Source organism: Phocoena phocoena, chromosome 16 (genome assembly GCF_963924675.1).
Source record: "Phocoena phocoena chromosome 16, mPhoPho1.1, whole genome shotgun sequence".
NCBI lineage: Eukaryota > Metazoa > Chordata > Mammalia > Artiodactyla > Phocoenidae > Phocoena > Phocoena phocoena.
Window position 1 is genome coordinate 27531086 of NC_089234.1, and position 18013 is coordinate 27549098.

General features: G+C 52.0%; 1 protein-coding gene across 5 annotated transcripts in view; it reads right to left on the minus strand.

The window, feature by feature from the left end:
• Positions 1-8975: 8975 nt before the first annotated feature.
• Positions 8976-18013, minus strand: part of PAX2 (paired box 2) — an 83434-nt gene continuing 74396 nt past the window's right edge. For 2 of the 5 annotated variants that reach the window (XM_065894908.1, XM_065894906.1), the window contains 3 exons: positions 11957-12058; positions 9596-9682; positions 8976-9097 (listed from right to left, as the gene is read on the minus strand). In XM_065894908.1, coding sequence (XP_065750980.1) covers positions 8976-9097; positions 9596-9682; positions 11957-12058 — 311 coding nt within the window. Of the gene's footprint in view, positions 9117-9595; positions 9683-11956; positions 12059-18013 lie in introns of all 5 variants that reach the window. The other 3 variants (XM_065894911.1, XM_065894907.1, XM_065894909.1) reach the window with 2 other exon arrangements.

The window sequence follows — 18013 nt, forward strand, 5'->3', positions numbered from 1 at the left end:
GGGTACTGGAATGGTTTGGGCAGGCGGGGGTGTTGGGAGGAGGCAGGAAATGTAGTTGGCCCCAAATAGCTGCTTCCTTTGTCTCCCTCCCATAGTCCCCTACCCTGCACCCTCAGTGGTCCCCACCATTCTCCTAGAGATCTCTGGGCAGATACTGGGAAGAGAGATAGCAAAAAGGAAGTACTGACTCCCAGGTGGGAGAAATGGCAACAAATTAATAAATCCATGCCCCCTTTTCTAGCTTAAAAAGTCCCCCGTCCCCTTCCCCATCTGAATGTATCCACCCCACTTCCACAGAGCTTTCTTGAACTTCTCTGGGCCACAGAGATTGCCAGGCCACCTACCATATACCACTGTAGAAGCTTAGAATGTCAAAGTGGGAAGGAGTCCTAGAGGCTGGTTTTACACACCATCTGGTTTTACACACGAGGAAACTGAGGCATGGATAGAGGGAGGGGCTTGTTGAAGGTCACACAGTGATCTTGTGAGCCAACTTCTGGGTCCCTTCTGCTTTCGGCTTGGAGATGCCTCCATACACACATGCTTTTTTGCTCTGCTTCTAGGTTGCACCCGGGGGCTGAGAATTCCTTAGGGAGGGGGTGGCTCTTCTACAGGCCTCTCCTACCAGGAAATTGAGGCTGAGCCTGGGCACTTGGGGATGGACAGTCACAAAGATCAGACCATGGGAATGGGCCCAAGGTGCTGCTGGGGTTCAATCAAGTAGGGAGGCCACATGGAGGAGCGGGATGGGAGAGGGGAGAGCAGTGTAATCTCGGGCCCTGAACCCTGAGTCCTGAGAGATGGAGCCAGCCAGGGTAAGGGGAGCCCTGGATCAAGGCAAGGGTCTACCACCCATGTGTGCTCTCCCTGCTGCAGCCTGGCAAAGTGCTCCTTCTGTCCTGACAGACTACCTTCTAAATCTCCCAGAAAGATTCTTCCAAAACTCTTTACCCTCCACAAGGCAGGGCCCAGCAGATAGCAACTGTCTCTGGCCCTATCTCAGCAGATAGCAACTGGGTCTCCTGCACTCTCTCTGAGCAGCGATAGGAGCTCCTAACCCCTCATGATCTGCCTCTCCCCGCAGAATTCTCAGCTTCTCCCCATCCCTCACCCCTATGCCTCCACCCCATTCTTTCAGGCCTCTTTCCATAAGTCCCTCGGTCCATCTCTGAACAACCCCTCTTCCCCCCGCCCAGTCTCCACCCTCTGCTCAGCCGCAGGCCTGCGCACATAGCCTTAGCCTGAAAGGACCCTCCCTTGATCTCACTGACTGCAGCATCTCCTGACCCTTCTTGTGTTCCCTTCCCTTCCAAACTTTTCTAAAGAATTGTTTACACTCTGCCTCCGTCTACTTCCCCAGTTCTCAGCCACCCCTCCCCCTGCAGCTCTCCCTCCACCTTCGGAAAGCACTAGCTTTCTGGTCACCAGGTGGCCCCTATTCACCAAAGCCAATGGCCTTTCCCTCAGTCATGCAACAAAAAAAGCAAAATCTAGCTTATTCATCAAACAATTATGCTTATCTGTGTCAAGGAGCTGGTTGTCTCTTTACTTTTTTTTTAATTTAAATTTTTTAAGCTCAAAACTACATTAAGAAAGTGTACTCACAGAAATCTCACCCTTGCCTAGTCCCCATCCACACTGTTCCCTGTTCAGAGATAACAATTTTTTATTAGATTATTAATCTTTTCAATGTTTATATATATATAAGCAAATGTGATAAAATCCTTATTTTCCCTCTTTCTCACACAGTGTGTCCACTGTTCTGTACTTTTCTTCTTTTACTTAAAATTCTAACCTTGTTGTGTCTCCAAGTCAGTGTCCTCCCTGAGCTAATCCTTAGCATGGGCCCCATCAGCTCTTGCCTGGACCATTGTAGTGGGCTCGTACAGGTCTCCCCATACCCACTGTCTCTCCTTGCACCCCACTCCTCACATTGCAGACAGAGAGCTCCTCCAGAAATGCGGGTCTATTATGCCACTCTCTCTTGCTCAAAAACTTTCCATGACTCTCCTTGCCCATAGAAAAAAATTAAAATTCTTAAGAGGGCATCCATGTCCCCCAGAACTGTTTAAGTCAGAACTTTTGGGTTACAATTGGTAGACACTCAACACATTTGCTTAAGTGAAAAAAAAGGAGAAGGTACTGGCTTACAACCCTGGAAGTCCCAAAGTGGTCTTGCTTTAGGCCTAGCTGGCTCCAGAGGCTCGAATGATATCGCCAGAGCTCTCCTTCTGTCTCCCTCTCAGCTCTGCGTGTCCCTGCTTGACTCTGAATGTGACTGCACTGAGCTCTCAGGCAGGGACTCTCCACATGGTGGGAAGCTGTCCCTAGGGGTCCAAAGCCCTATCGTTGCAGCTCACAGACCAAAGGAAGAAGAGGCCCTCTCTCTTCCAGTCCCCAGTAAAAAGCCTTCTAAGAGGACTCTTCATAACTTGAAATCTATGTGCTTTGAACCGGGATATGGGGTCCCCATTGGCCAGACATAGGTCTCAGGCCCACATCTATGGTCAGGAGCTGATGGGGCATTCTGATTGACAGTCCCATAAGAACTACACAGGATGGGGGAGGGACAGTTTCAAATGGAAGGGGGGGGTGCGGAGATCTTAAGGAAGTGGGGGAGCCAGTCATGGGGCTGCTAGGGGGAAAAGGCACATCAAGAGCAAATGTCTTGGGCATCCCTGGTGGTGTAGTTGTTAAGAATCCGCCTGCCAATGCAGGGGACACGTGTTCGAGCCCTGGTCCAGGAAGATCCCACATGCTGCAGAGCAACCAAGCCCGTGCACCACAGCTACTGAGCCCACACACCACAGCTACTGAAGCCCATGCGCCTAGAGCCCATGCTGCGCAACAAGAGAAGCCACTGCAACGAGAAGCCCACGCACCATGATGAAGAGTAGCCCCTGCTCGCCACAAGTAGAGAAAGCCCACGCACAGCAACGAAGACCCAACGCAGCCAAAAATAAATAAAATAATTTATTAAAAAAATAAAAATATTGGATGCTCTTTCTTAAAAAAAAAAAAGAGCAAATGTCTTGGGACTTCCCTGGTGGTGCGGTGGTTAAGACTCCACGCTCCCAATGCAGGGGGGCCCGGGTTCAGTCCCTGGTCAGGGAACTAGATCCCATATGCATGCTGCAACTAAGAGTTCGCATGCCACAACTAAGGAGCCGGAGCAGCCAAATAAATTTTAAAAAACCAAAAACCTCAAAAAAAAAAAAGAGCAAATGTCTTGAGAATTCCCCGGTGGTCCAGTGGTTGGAACTCCGCGCTTCCTCTGCAGGGGGCACGGGTTTGTTCCCTGGTCAGGGAACTAAGATCCCACATGTCACGTGGCGTGGCCAAAAAAAAAAAAAAAAGCAAACGTCTTGAGAAGGCTCATGCTTGGTGTAGGCGAAGCGCGGCACAGAGGGCAACAGGCTCAGAGCACAGTGAGCTGGGGGGGGCGTTGTAGGGGTGGAGGTGGGGCGACAGGGGACACTCAGAACACGTAGGACCTTATAGATCAGTTTTAGCATTCTGACTATGATGGAGAAAGGGAGCCTCTGGGGGGCTCTGAGCAGAGGAGGAACATGCTTCACTTTACATTTTGGAGAATCACTCCGCTGATGGGGAGAGAGTTGGCTGGGGTAGGTGGGGCAAAGATGGAAACAGGAAGGCCAATTAGAACTTTTTTTGCAAATCGAGGTGAAGGATTTTACTGGCTTGAACTGGGATGGTAGAGTGCAGATCACCAGACGTGGTCAAATTCTGGATCTTTTAAAGGTAGAACTGTCTGGTTTTGCTGGTGGATCAGATATGTGATGGGAGAGACAGGAGGAGTCAGGGAAGATTTGGGGTTTTGGCTTGAGTGACTGGTAGAATAGAGTTGTCCTTGACTGAGATGAAGAAGACCGGGGAATCCCCTCAGGGCCTCCGTTGGGCTTTGACTTTCATGGTAAATGGCCTCTTTCTCTCTGTACTTCCTAGTTCTGTGTCCTGAGAGAGGGGGACTAATTGGCTTAGCTTGGATTTGTGCATGAGTCCAATTCTAGTAACAGAGTTATTGGTGGATACATGGGCAGGAAGGGATGTGAGTGGGGCAGCTTCCTTAAAGTAGCTGTCAAGTGATGGATACCATTTGGACATTTCTAGTGTCCTGGCTCTCAACTACCTTTAAGCTTCATCTCCTGTCACCTCTCCCAACCCCCTCTGTCTTTCACCAGGCAGCTTATACTTCAGTCACATTTGTTTTTTTCTTTTGCGGTATGCGGGCCTCTTACTGTTGTGTCCTCTCCCGTTGCGGAGCACAGGCTCCGGACGCGCAGGCTCAGCGGCCATGGCTCACGGGCCCAGCCGCTCCGCGGAATGCGGGATCTTCCCGGACCGGGGCACGAACCCGTGTCCCCTACATTGGCAGGCGGGCTTTCAACCACTGCGCCACCAGGGAAGCCCTCCAGCCACATTTTGTCTGGTATATTTCCATGCCTCCATGTCTTTGCTCCTGCCGTTCCCTCAACCCAGGACAGTTTCTAACTGTCATACTTGGTGACCCTCAGCTGGGAACTCTGTGGGAGTAGGGTGGGGGGACAGGGCTAGCAGAGTCAGAATTAGGTGAGTTCTGAGGAACAACGAGGCTGGAGAATAGGCCCTGTTTGTGTTTGGGATGGGTAAATGGGACTGCAGTTAGAACAGGCAACTGGTCAAAGATTGTAGAACATGTTTTGGGGGCCCTCAGGCTGATTCCAAGCAGAAATCAGCACCCTAGGAGCGACACAGCATGAAAGCTGGGCAGTGGTGGTTACTGTTAACAGCGGATCCTCGCTGTCCAATTTGGTATGAAGGAGACCAGAAATAGAATAGAAGGTAAGAAGTTCTGGTGGGACCCAGGTAAGAGGCCCTGGCTCCCAAACTGATGATTTGAGCAGGCCAGGGCTCCCATTCTGGGGGCACCTGGAGGCAAAGCCGGGCAGTGGGGGCCAGATAGCCTGCTTTACGTGTTGAGCACAGCATTGACTGGGCCAACCCAGTGCCCTGAGGACCTCCAGGGATTCACTCGCTGAGCACCAGGCAATAATCAGGAGTTCTGCCATACTGGATTTCCACGGGTTCTGAGCAGGCTCTCTGAAGTGGGGTGCACATCTTTCAGGGGGAACAAGATTATTTATGCATGAGAAGAGAACACTGCAATTTCTATGTATTCCAATCTCATCCTTTTTCTATTTTATGTCTTATAAGATTCATAGTATGTTGGTCTAGTAGTACATTTATGGAATTTGTAAACAAGTAACTATACTTACATTGCAAGTACACACTGACTTCTTTTTACTGACAGGGTGTATGATCAAAGTTTGAAGACCACTCTTCTAAGAGCCTGGTGATTAAAAGGAGCAGCACTGGGCAGGATGGAAGGTGGGACTGTCATTTGCTAAGATGGGAATAGGGAGGAGACACAAGTGGGGAGGGAGAAGGAAGGGGATGGACTTGATTAAGGGCTTGCTGATTTGTTGGGGGTCCCACAGTGTCATGATGTGAGTAGGCTGGGCAAATAGGCTTGGGGAAAGACAGGCCTGTTGGAATCATGATGGAAAGGAGGTGCCTGGGAGACACTGCCCGCAGCCAATGGGAAAGGTCATTCCCAGGTCTGCCTCTAGGCTCTGCTTGCAGCTGCCCAGCCACCCCTGGCAGCTCAGAGCTTCAAGAGGCTTTCGAGTGGGAGGAGACAGAGATGGAAGCTGAGCTGGGAAGGTTTCCCAGGGGCAGAGAAGGAAAGTATCTTAGGGCGGAGAACAGGTGGAGGCCGTGGCCTTTGTGGGAGGGCTGGAACTGGGAGGTTGCTGAAGGGATGGAGAGCAAACCCCTTCCAAGTATCTCAGAAGCAGCCTGGACAATCACTCCATTTCTCCCCCAAACAGGAACAGAGAGACCCAGGGACAGACACTCATCCTTCACTGGACACCCGGGCACAAGAACAGTAAGGGTGTCTGAGAAAACCAACAGTTCTCCCACTTCCCCACCCTCAGACTCACACAGGGACATGTAGACCCACGCAGACCAACAGAAATGGGAGCCAGCGACCAACCAACCGACCCACAATATAGGCACCTGTATGCCCTCAAGATACACCCGGACTGCACCAATCCTAGCAGCTGCTCGCCCAGGCCGGGACTCCACCAGAATCAGGGGGTGCGCGAGGTCACTTGAGCCCTCTGGTTCTTCCCCGGTCTCTGCGGGGCTGGACGCTGTCCCGGCCCGGAAATAAATGAGCAGCGAGGAAACTGGTGGCAAGCGTCTGTGGTATCTGTGCGGCCTGGGGGATAAAAATTGAGGCACGGAGGAAGGAGACAGGACAGCAGACAACCCCCACCCATGCGGAGAGGACCTCCGACGTCGCATTCTGAGAGCCTGCACCCTAAGTTTGGGTGTGGTTGGAGAGGTAGGGAGACCAAATCACTCACTCGAAGGTAGTCTCAAGTTTTGCAAAGCGAAAACTCCTCGCCCCGAAGAGGGGGTCGGGGGGGGGGAGGCAGACTCGTCTGGGCCATTGCCGGCTTTCGGCTGCCGATGAGAGGGTCCGCAAAGGGATGGGAGGAGGGTCTCAGCAAAGGGGTGGCAGGGTGGTCGCAATGGAAGTGCCCTTGGGAGGATTATTGAGGGTTTATTTGAGATCGACCAGTGTGAGGGAAGGCCTGTCCCAGAGACAGGTAGAGACAAACCTGGAGCCATGGGGAGTGACATACAAAATTTTATTATTATTATTATTTGTTATGTGCAAAAAAAAAAAAAGGAAAAGAATCAAAACGAACCGACACGCTGAAAGTGGCCAAGGAGACCAGAGCCATCAGGGGATCTTTCGAGGGTTCGGCTGGGTCCTGGGTCTGGGTCCCCTGTCGCGCCAGCCCCACAGGGACTGGAATGGGACGGGCCTCGGAGTTTGAACCTCGGCTCCCTCGCTGCCCGGCTCGGGCCACTGGAGCCTGGCTGGGCACCGGCACATCCCTTCACTATTCTCTTCTCTCGTTTTCCTTTTCAAAAAAAAAAGCCTCCAAGGGAAGAGAGATCTGGGCGAGGACTCCAAGCCTTTTCGGATTTGTTCAAGGATTTTTATTTATTTATTTATTCACTTTTATTGACTTTGTTTCTGTTATTTCGAGTCGTCACGATCCACGGGTGAGGAGACATGCAGGGCGCATCGCCGCTACCGAGAGAGCAACTACGGGGCAAGGCGGCCTGGCCGCCGGCGCCCCAGGGCGCGCGGGGCACGGCCTCGAAGGGCAAGCCTGGGGGCTGGAGCTGCCACCTCTGATCTAGTCTCAGGGGGCAAGTCAGCCAGGGCAGGACTGGGGAGAGAGGCCGAGGGAGGGAGAGAGACAAGAGAGACGAAGACTGAGAGAGACAGAGTCAGGGGGAGAGAAGCAGAGAAGAGAGATGGAGAGGGGAGAGATGCAGAGGAGAGAGCGGAAAACAGGGAATTACAGAGAAATAGCCAACAAAACAGGCGAGAGGAGTCCACAGGACCATGTTCGTCATTTTGCATAGAGATTTCTTTTCTTTCATAATTTTTTGTAACAGAAAAAAAAACCCTCCCCCAGGACGTGCTGTGCTTTAGTGGGCGTGTAGCCGTGTCCCCCCCTCCCCCCCAGCGAGCGGCGACTCTCACAGCACAGACAGCGGGGCGTATCTACAGGCAGGACGGGCGGGCAACTGGGACTCTACCCGGCGGGGCGGGGTGGACTGGACGGGGTGGGGTTATATACACAGGGGTTCGCCTTCACACGACACACACCGTCTTTCTACGAAGCAGCAGCCTGTTGGGTTTTCGTTTTTGTTTTCCTCTTTTGCAAAGACCATCATATTAAATAAATGTAGACTTTTTGCGGCCCTGTTCATTTCCTGCCAGAGGAGGAGGCTGGAGGTGGGTGGGAGGGGGTGGAGTGGGCAGCCCCCCACCTCCCACCCCGCGCAGCTCATACGCCAGCTCAGACCCTGCTCCCACCACCTGCAGATTGAGAGTCTGTGTCGGGGGAGTGGGGGGGCATCAAGCAACCGCTCGGGGAAGACCAGTGCCGCGGCCTGCGTTAACTGGTCCTGAGGCAGGCACGGAAGAGCCTCCGGCGAGGCAGCGAGTTAGGGAGGAGAGATGCAGAGCATCGGGGTCTGGGAAAAGGATGGGCAGGAGGGGGAAGTGCGAGGTCGGCAGATGGAAGAGACGCTGAGGTAGGGGCAAGGCGGGGCTGAGAGTCTGGTCACTAGTAGGAGATGCCTGGGCCCTGGGGAACTGGGCAATTCAGGTGGAGTAAGGAAGAGCCAAGAGTCGGGCTCCGTGGGTGCGGGCTGCTGAGGCCTGCGTGCCTTGGGTCACAACCTTGGAAACACCTTGACAACCCAGCGCCGCCCCCCCCCCCCCCCCGTCCCCGTCCCCGTCCCTAGAGCCCGGCCCTCACGCCCCCATTCCATTCCACCTTCTGGGCAGGGCACAGGTGGGGGCAGTCCGGTTGGCGCCGGGGTGCGGACTTTTTCCCGAGGACTTGGCAGGAGGCTCTTCCCCCTTCTGCAGAACATCGTTTTGTTCTTAATTTCCTTTGCCCAGCGAAGCCTCCCGGCGCCGGAGCGTCCGAGGCGGGCTGCTCGGGGCTGGGCCGCGCTGCAGTCCGCGCTGATTGTGTGTCACAGAAACGTGTCCCCCGCGCAGCGGCGGGCCCGGCCAGAGTCCGGCGGTGTGGCTGGTCGGCTCCCGGGTCGGCTCGGGCGAGGCGGGGATGAGCTGGGTCGGACCCTCCTCGCTACGCCGCGCAGTCCAGGCAGGCGGGGAGGGGCGGCGGGCGGGATTGGGGGCGGCGGGCCCGGGCCTGAGGGTCCCGCCCGCGGCTCCACCCGTCCTGTCCGGCCTTCGACGGGGTGAAGTGAAGGGCTGTAAGGGTCCTGGGATGGGGTGGGTCTGGGGCGGTGGCCGGGAGGCTTCTTGTCGCGTCGATCCTCCCTCCCTCCGGGGTGGGCGGTCAGACGGGGACGATGTGGAGGCCAAAGCTGTCGGCCTGAAGCTTGATGTGGTCTCCGCGGTAACTAGTGGCGGTCATAGGCAGCGGCAGCAGCGGCAGGGGCGGAGCCCCGGGGGGCGGCACTATAATAATAAGGGGAACCTGGAAGTTAACACAGGAGAAGAATGGGCTGGGTGAGAGGACAAACAGGAGAACGAAAAAGGAAAGAAAAGCAAAGCAAAGACCTCCCCGGGCTGGGGTCTAGCAGGGTCCGGGCAGGGAGGCATTGGCTGGGCTGCGGGGCTGGTTGCCCCCAGGAGAGCTGCATTCACCGGGTGGGAGAGGGACCCGATCGGTGTCGGCCGCCGCCCGACTGCGGACCTTCAGGGGGCCCGAGGGTGGGGGCGGCGCAGAGCCTTCCAGCGACGGGGAAGGGAGCGGAGGGGAGAGTTAGGAAGGGGCGGGAGGCGCAGGCGTCCTCTAGGGATCCCGGGGCCTCAGTGCTGCGCTAACGAGCCTGCCCGGCTGGGCACCCAAAGGGCGGGTCGCGGGGAGTTGGACCCGCGTCCGGAAGCACTGCCGAGCTGGCCGGCGGGCGGACGGAAGCGCTGAGCCGCCGGCCAGCCAGGTGGCGTACTCACTTAGTAAGGCGGGGTTGCTGAATCTCCAAGCCTCGTTGTAGGCCGTGTACTGGGGATGGCTGTACGGGTTCCCGGAGAACTCGCTCCCTGCGGGAGGGCGAGGGAGTGGGAATCAGACACGGCGCAAAGCCAGAGCGGACCCGACGTGCCCAGCCAGCGGCCTCCCCCGTCTCTCCGAGGTTCAGGTGCAGCGGGCAGGGTAATGCCCACTGCGGGCGGACGGCAGGGTGGAGGCGGAACAATCCACCTGGTCCAAATGGGGGGAGCCCATGGGGTGTGTGTATGCGTGTGCGCGCAAAAGCACCGACCCGCCTCGCACACCGGCGTGGAGGTAACTGCAGGTTGGTGCCCGCCTGTGGCTCCCCCCGCGGAGGCGCTCCGGGCCACCCAGGAAGGGTTTGTTCCGGGTCCAGGAGCGCCTACGCCGCTGCGTTGGGGGCCAGGTTCTCTTTAGTGGAAACTCTGGTTCTAGGAGCCACAGCCCCATAGGGTGGAAGCGGGGGAGGGTGGCGAAGACAAGCCCTCGGGACACTTTGTCCCAGAAAGTCCTGAGAATGGCATCTCAGCATGGTGCCAGTACAAGGGGTGGGGGCTCTGCTGGGAAACACCCCCCTCCCTCCTTTCCCTCTAGAGATTTGATAGGTGGGCCACGCAGCAGGGGAAGGAGGCGGCGGGAGGCAGGTGGACTGCCCGCCGGTTCTCAAGCGGTGAGCGGAGGGCCCCGTGGGCTGGGAGCCGTCGGAAGCTGCTTCCCTCCCTTCGCGGGAGAAAGGCCAGGCCTCCGGGTTTCCCCCTCGCCCTTTCTCCTGTGTGATGACCCCAGACTGTTTACAGTGATCCCTAACCGCGGGTTAAGTAGAGGAGAAGGGGCCCCTCTCGGAGAGGGAGCTGGGGTGGGGGTGGGGGATGCAGCCACTGGAAAGCCTGTTTATTGACGAGGAGGGAAAGCATGCGTGCAGCAGGATAATGAGCTTCTGAGCTCAACTGTGACCAAGAGGAACTGAGCTATCTCCTTCCCCATCGCTAATGAAACAAGTGTAATTTCCTCATCAGCACTAGATTCTGTTTAACGACTCCCCCCTTGCCACCATGAGCTCTCTGAGGCTCCCCTCATCCCCATCCCCTTGCAGACTCCCCCCTCCCTCACCCCCCGCCTCTCTAAGACCTCCTCCAGCCTCCACCTGCTCACTGCTGGAACCTTCCCTGAAGAATCTCCTGACACCCAACACTTTCATTCGCCCTACCCCAAATCTGGGCAGGGATACCCTCACCCACACCAGCAGCTCTCCTTACCCAGTTCCTCTAACTCCCTTCATCCCCTATTCTACAACACCCAGCAGCAATCTCCCTCTTGGCCAGCCCCCTACATCCACCTCTGCTTACCCAGGGGCTGTCCCTGAATGAACAGTCCAGGAATGGGGCCAGTCACCCTACTCTATCCTCCCCCGCATGAGAGCTGAGCTTCAGGGAAGGGGCACACAGAGGGCAGCCAGCAGGACAGGAAGCAGGCCCAGTGAGTCTCATCCTCTTTAAGACAAGAGTTTTTTGGTGCTTCTGTGAATAGGAACTTCAACTCTCTTTGGCTTCAAGCCCAGCTCCCAATCTGGGGTGAGGGGTTGGGGGGAGCACAACCTCCAGCTGCAGTCACCAGACCCCAAATATGGCCTCTGTCTCTCTGATCCACACAGCCCAAACCCAGCTCCTCTCAGATGGGGACGGGTCAGAGCCCCCAGGAGCAATGAGGGCCCAGGGCTCCTCTCAGGAGATGTGGAGGTGCTCCAGCTTGTCTCTCTCTGAAGCCAGTCTCTCTGGTTCCTGCCACAGTCTGTCTTCTGTTCCTCTTTCCTTAGGGAATAACTCCCTTCTCTCCCTGGGGTGGGGTCGGCTCTCCACACTGGTCTTCCCTGTGGGTTGGTGTGGACCAGGGTGGCTTTGTCTGAGTGACAGACATGCCCCTGGAAATGGTTCTTGGCTCCAAGTTTCCATGGAAACCAGGGCAGACTCTTCCAAGCAGTGTCAGCTGGCTGGGGGTGGGCTGGGGCACTGAGTGTGGAGCTGAGGCTGCGTGCTCCTGGGCACAGACTGGGGTAGGTGGGCACTGCGGAGGGGCCAGGACGTACAGAAGGGTGCACACACTACTGCAAGCACTTCTGCAAGTTCCCTCCCTGGATTACTCATGAGGGAGGATGAGGGACCCCGGCTGCAGCCTCTAGGGAGAGAGAGGGATAGAACAGCAGTGGTTTGCAGGGGAGGAGATGTTGGGTCTCCCCCAGCCCCAGTCTCAGACTACAGACCACTCAGCAGCTCACCCACAGTTTAGCTACTCCCACTAAATCAGGCAGCTGCAGCATTGTCACCTACCAGGCACCATTCCTGCCAGGGTGGAGGTGGGGTAGCTTCCCTGGCCAGTGGGGGGCACGTGAGGGGGGTAACCAGGCAGAGTGGTGCTCGCCATGTCACGACCTGGAAAAACACAAAGGGGAAGGGGTGAGGCCTGGAAGAGAGGGGCCTGCCTCTGCTCACACAAGGGTACTCCATGGAAAAGAAAGCGCTGAGTGCAGACATGTAGGGGCACACCTGAATGAGAAGGTCCAGGTGTGCCCTTACATGTATCTAAGCTTACCTAAATGTCCTATGATCAGCTGTGTGTATGCACCTCCGCTCTGTGTAGCTCTTTGTGTGTCTCTCTGTGCATGTGTGTTTGCCTTTGCTTGTGTCTCTTTGTAGCCCAAACCCAGATGGAGAAGGGAGGGAGATGACCTGGTTTTACTCCTCCTTCCCAGTGAGATATTCAGCTGTGGTCTATCCAGTAGCCAAATGGACCTCTATCATCTTGCTCACCTCTCCCCTCTTTAACACCCCATCTTTCCTTCAGGCTTGGAGGACACCCCACCAGCACTTGTACAGGAGCTGATGGGTATTCCTTGTCCTCTCCAAGTGAAGCTGCAGGTGCTGGGCCTGGCAGGTGTGAAGAGTGGGGGACCAGCCAGTGGGCTATTTTGCTGTCAGTGTTCATGGCATTTAAATGATAGAAAACCATCCCTGAAGCAAATCAGGAGCTTTGAGCTAACAGTGCAAATGGATCAGATCAAGTTCCAATGAGCAAAGCCTGCTCTCCCCACTAGCTGCTAGACTTCTGTCCCTGGAGGTGTCTATTAGCTAGAGTGTGGAGAGTGGGAGGAAGGGCTTTCCTAGTATCCTGGAGTGAAGGCAAAGCGAGCCAATCTTAGGGAGATACCCATGGTCCACAGATATCTCTGGAACACAGCTGTACCTGAACGGCCCCCCTTCCTTGCCTGCCCCCTCCATCGCCATGAAGCGGTCACCGCCTTCTTTGCAATTTAGCATGCTCCAATCTCTAATGACAATAAATTTGTCCTCTCCCATACTTCCATGCCCTAGAGACTACTTCATCCTTTCCTGGGTCCTGGGTCCCCTTTCTCCTCTCCATATTTCCCTTACACTCCTCGTCAGCCAGTGCCACTCTCCCACTCTAGTGCCTCTGTCCAACCCTGGGAAGAGGTGTGGCTGAAGGAAGGCAAGAACTAGGCATCTCTGGCCCACTTTCTTTTCATCAGTTGCCCTAGACCTCATCCTCCCGATGGCTATTCCAAAGCGTTTCTCTCTCTCCTTGCCACTCTCCCCTTAAAGTCGACCTCACCTCCAACTTTCCTGAAACGTGTGAGTTTCCTCACCACTACCTTAACACATCTGAATGATTCATCCTTCCCTAAGTAGACAGGGATGCAGCTCAGGCTTTTGCATTCCCAGCTGCCTGTGAACCTTTTCATTAGCTGTCCCACTGTCACCTCAACCCTGACAGGAATAAAAGAGATCACCTTCCCCTCAGTCAGTTCTACTGACCTACTTGAAGACCATCAGACCAAAACCTCTGGAGTCGTTCTTGACATAGCACGCCCAGCTTTGAAGTCAGTCGCTGGGTGTTGTCAATTCTCCTTAGCAATATCTGTTACCTCTGTCCCACCTTCATTTCCTCCACCACCTCCACAGCTCAGCGCCTAAGCACCTGCCCTTGGTCTGCCACAACAGTTTTTTTGCTTGTATTCCCTGCCTCCACATTCTTCTCCTTCAGTCTATGCCTCACATGGCTGCTTGGCTAGCCCTCATGAAACACTGCTTTCATCACATCACTTCCCTTGTAAGAGCCATCATGGATTCTCTGTAGTCTAGAGTTTGGGTGTCTCTCAGGCAGTCTGCACTCTGCCAGGCGTTCAAAGCCTCCCAGGTACTCTTCCCCACCCAGTTTTCTCAGCTCTGATTCTCACCCCTTCTGGTTTAGTGTGACTGTTTTCACTGGCTTGGATGCTGTGAAATCTCTGCTTTTGCCACCTCATTTTCTTCTTCTTGCTATAGTTTCCCTTTCTTTCCCTTATAAGCTCAAGGCTTAAAACCCCTACTATTCTACCCATCGGAGAAGTTTCTCTCTTCTAAACTTCTGTAGTGTCTGTGCTCCATGGTTTACCACGTCACTACAGTTCATGAAACATCAGCCCTGTTGTTTTCCTCCTCAAACAGATCATAATCAAATGGAGGGCAGGCCCTGTCTTCTGCTCTGTAATACAGTTGAGAATACGGTAGATGCTCAATAAAAACGTATTGACTAATTCTCTATCACTCTATTGGACTTAATAGCCAATTCCAGGTGGGTTGTATTGTTTTCTGTTTCATATATGTTGGTGTCCTTTGAAGAGGTAAAAGCTGGGCAAAATGTAAATGTTTGAATCTGCTTTTTTTCTACAAATAATTTGAACAATGGATCGTGAATTTTTATAAGATGATGAAAGATTTATACAGGATGATGAAAGCGAGGGACTCACAGGATGTGACTCAGCTTTATCATGCAACAGAATGATTTTCTCTCTACTTATTAATATAGCTAATATCTTATATTTTAAAACTCAAGAACAAACAACAGGGTAGAACTGTCAAACAAGAGATCATTTTGAACTCCCAGAGAGATAGCAGAGAGAATCTGTGTTTGCTCTGTGTGGGTTTTCTTTCACTGACTTCTATTGTCAACTAAATGTACAATCCTCCTGACCATCTCTCAGTGGAGAGGACTTCAAGTGGACAAGTCAGCAACATCTATCAATTCCTAGAGAGATTAATAATATGGCATTTCGTTGTCAAAAAAGGCCTAAGACAGGGCCTTCCCTGGTGGCGCAGTGGTTAAGAATCTGCCTGCCAATGCAGTGGACACAGGTTCGAGCCCTGGTCAGGGAAGATCCCACATGCCAAGGAGAAACTGAGCCTGTGCGCCACAACTACTAAGCCTGTGCTCTAAAGCCCGTGAGCCACAACTACTGAGCCCACATGCTACAACTGCTGAAGCCTGCGCGCCTAGAGCCGGTGCTCTGCAACAAGAGAAGCCACTGCAATGAGAGGCCCGCGCACTGCAACGAAGAGTAGCCCCTGCTCGCCGCAACTAGAGAAAGCCCGCGCACAGCAACAAAGACCCAATGCGGCCAAAAATAAATAAATAAAATATATTAAAAAAAAAAAAAAAAAGGCCTAAGACAGAGGAGAGTTAGTGAGGATGTAGAAGTTTTGAATAGAAAAATACAGAAATCCAATTCTTGGTCTTGTGATCCTAATGTCCACAAAGCAGTCAGGAAGAGAAGGATGCTTCTTTCTCAATAAACAGGAATTGAAATGCATCTGAATTCTGATTTTCAGCTGCATAGCTCCCTCAGCTTTTCACACACAAATTCCTTGTACTCTAAGGTTGTGTCACACAATCCCTTACTTAGCTTCAGGAGAGAAGAGGAAATGTGGGATGACTAGAAAGGTGTTTCCAGCTACCTGGAGGCACCCCTTTTGCAGTGTTTATTTCCACTGGATCTTTCCCTTGCAAATGGTCCAACTTCCAGCAGATAGAAACTTTGGCCTGCTGAAAGACACAGAACTGTTGATTGAGAGACACGTTTCCAAATTCTATTTTAAAAACTGAATCTGGGAAGTGCTATTCAAGCATTTTTTTAAGTGTGAGAGAAGAGACGTATGATGAGGAAAAAGCATGCAAGCACACGGCTGTGATTCTGCTGCTGTGGATTCTGTAACATCATTACAGTATCACTGGATTCTGTAACATCAGTACAGCATCACTACCAAGAGGTGCCCGTTCAGGACCCCTGAGCCAACAAAGGTATAAGCCACTGCATACAAAGCACCCTCAATGGCTTCATCAGCACACAGGTGACACCTGAAGAACAGGAACACATTGACCAAACTCTTGCCAGAGCCATATATTCTTCTGGAACACCATTGTCAATAATAGAAAGCACACACTGCAGGAAGTTTTCAAATTACTAAGACTGTCATACCATTTGCCCAGCAGCATTCTGCGAGCAAACTTCTTTTAGTGAGTGAATATGAATGGGTAATGGAATCTGTGCAAGGAAGAATCGACAGAGTACTGGGCGTTGCATTACTACCGATGGGTGGACCAAGAGGAGCAGAGACAGACTCTAAAACTGTATGACAGCACAGCCACCTCCTTCAAGCAAACAGGTAAAAGTGCAGAAAGAGGAGAAAAATAGCTTCAGATCAGAATACATCAGTTATGAAATATGTCATCTGACAGACGATAGGAAGCAGTAAAGCATTTGCTTTGCTCACTGACAATGCTAGGAACATGAAAGCAGCACCAAGAATTACACATGGATAAAAACCCACATACTACAAGAGGATGGGCATTTCCTGTTGGATAATTGTTTCCTAAGATTACAAAGTTTTAAAGATGGAAGAGCCTTCGAGATGATCAGTCTCACTTCCTTGTTTTCAAGTTGAGAAAATGGGGGCACAGAGAGGCATCGTGACTTTCCTATGGCTACAGAGCTAGTAACTGACAGAGCCAACGTGTGAAGCTAGGTCTGTACCACACTGTCTTTTAATGATAACATGAAGTCAGATACTCCCCAAAAGAGCCAAAGAAAAGGAAAAAGAAGTCATCTGACAAGCAAAATCTCATATTGTCACTGCTGTCATTAGGATGAGGCAAGAAAAACAGGACACAAAGAATAAAATATTGACACTGAAAGTCTGTAGTAAAATCCCATGGGGTGGACTATCAATCTCTTTGGAGAGTTTTCTGAAAAACAAAGAGGCTCTTCAAGAAACAGGAGTAGTTGAGAATCTAAAGCACCCAGAAGTGTTAGAAGTACTGTATTGGATGAGGATGTCTTCTCAGTTCAGCTGCAGAAGTCCCTGAAGATTCTAAAGCCAATTTCTACAGCAATCACTACATCTGAATCAGACAGTGCACTTTTGTCAGACATTCCTTACCAAACGGGCCATATCAAATCAACTGTTTCGGAGAATCTAAGTGCAGTTCCTTTTACAAGTACAGAGAAAAGCAAAGTGAAAAACTTTATTAAGAAAATTTTAGTCACCGGATAATTTATGCTATTTTTTCAGGTCTTAGGATCCAAGGGCAGAGTTGTGTTTCTACTTGCACTTAGACTAGCTAGCATTCACTGAGCACCTACTATCAGGCTAGGCACTGTCCTAAATATTTTCCATATATTATCTCACTTAATCCCCATATCAACCTATGATGTTGCTCTGTTTTAAATCCCCATTTTACGGATGAGAAACTGAAACTCGGAGGGGTTAAGTATTATATCCAAGATTTCACAGCCAGTAGATGACAGGACCTGGACTACAGAACAAGCCGTATACTTGGGAATGGATTCTAGAATGACATTCTCAAATAATGTAGACCCAGAAGATAGGTATTCGGTCCAGGAAAGTAACCTGGGATTATGCTAAGCAAATCCTTCCTATAACACAACATCTTGTTGCTTCTTGTTTCTTGCATGTTTCAGGTTCTTCCATTTTCTACAGCAAGGCTTTTAAACTGGGGTTCACCGATCTTGTAGGATGTCATGGATGTGCTTCAGGGAGTCCATATAAAACTATACATGTGATGTTACAGATACATATATGTAATATCTAGATGGCTTTTATCATGTTCTCAAAAGTATTCATGACACAAAGATTAATAAACAGTGCTTAAAAAAGACCAAAGAAACTTTGTTTTTTGGTGTAAGAAAGACACTGATTTGTTTGAAACTATTTGAATTGGACCAATAAACCAGATCATACAAAGAACAGTCAAATAACATGTGATGGGTAGGGAGGCTTATCTCAAGTAAGGCAAATGTCAGCATCCAGGAGACCAAGGAAATAATAAAAGGGAAGCTGCCAAAGCAGCAGAGATGCTTTAGTTCAGTGATGGCCGGACAACAGACTTATTAGACACAGATTTATACAGTAAAAGTTATATTCAATCAGTTTAGAGATGCTTTCCCTCAGTATCTTTCTCTGAAAATGAGCACTTTTGCTATCCACTTGACACTATGGAGGACCCTAAGGCCGAAAAACATAACTCTTGTT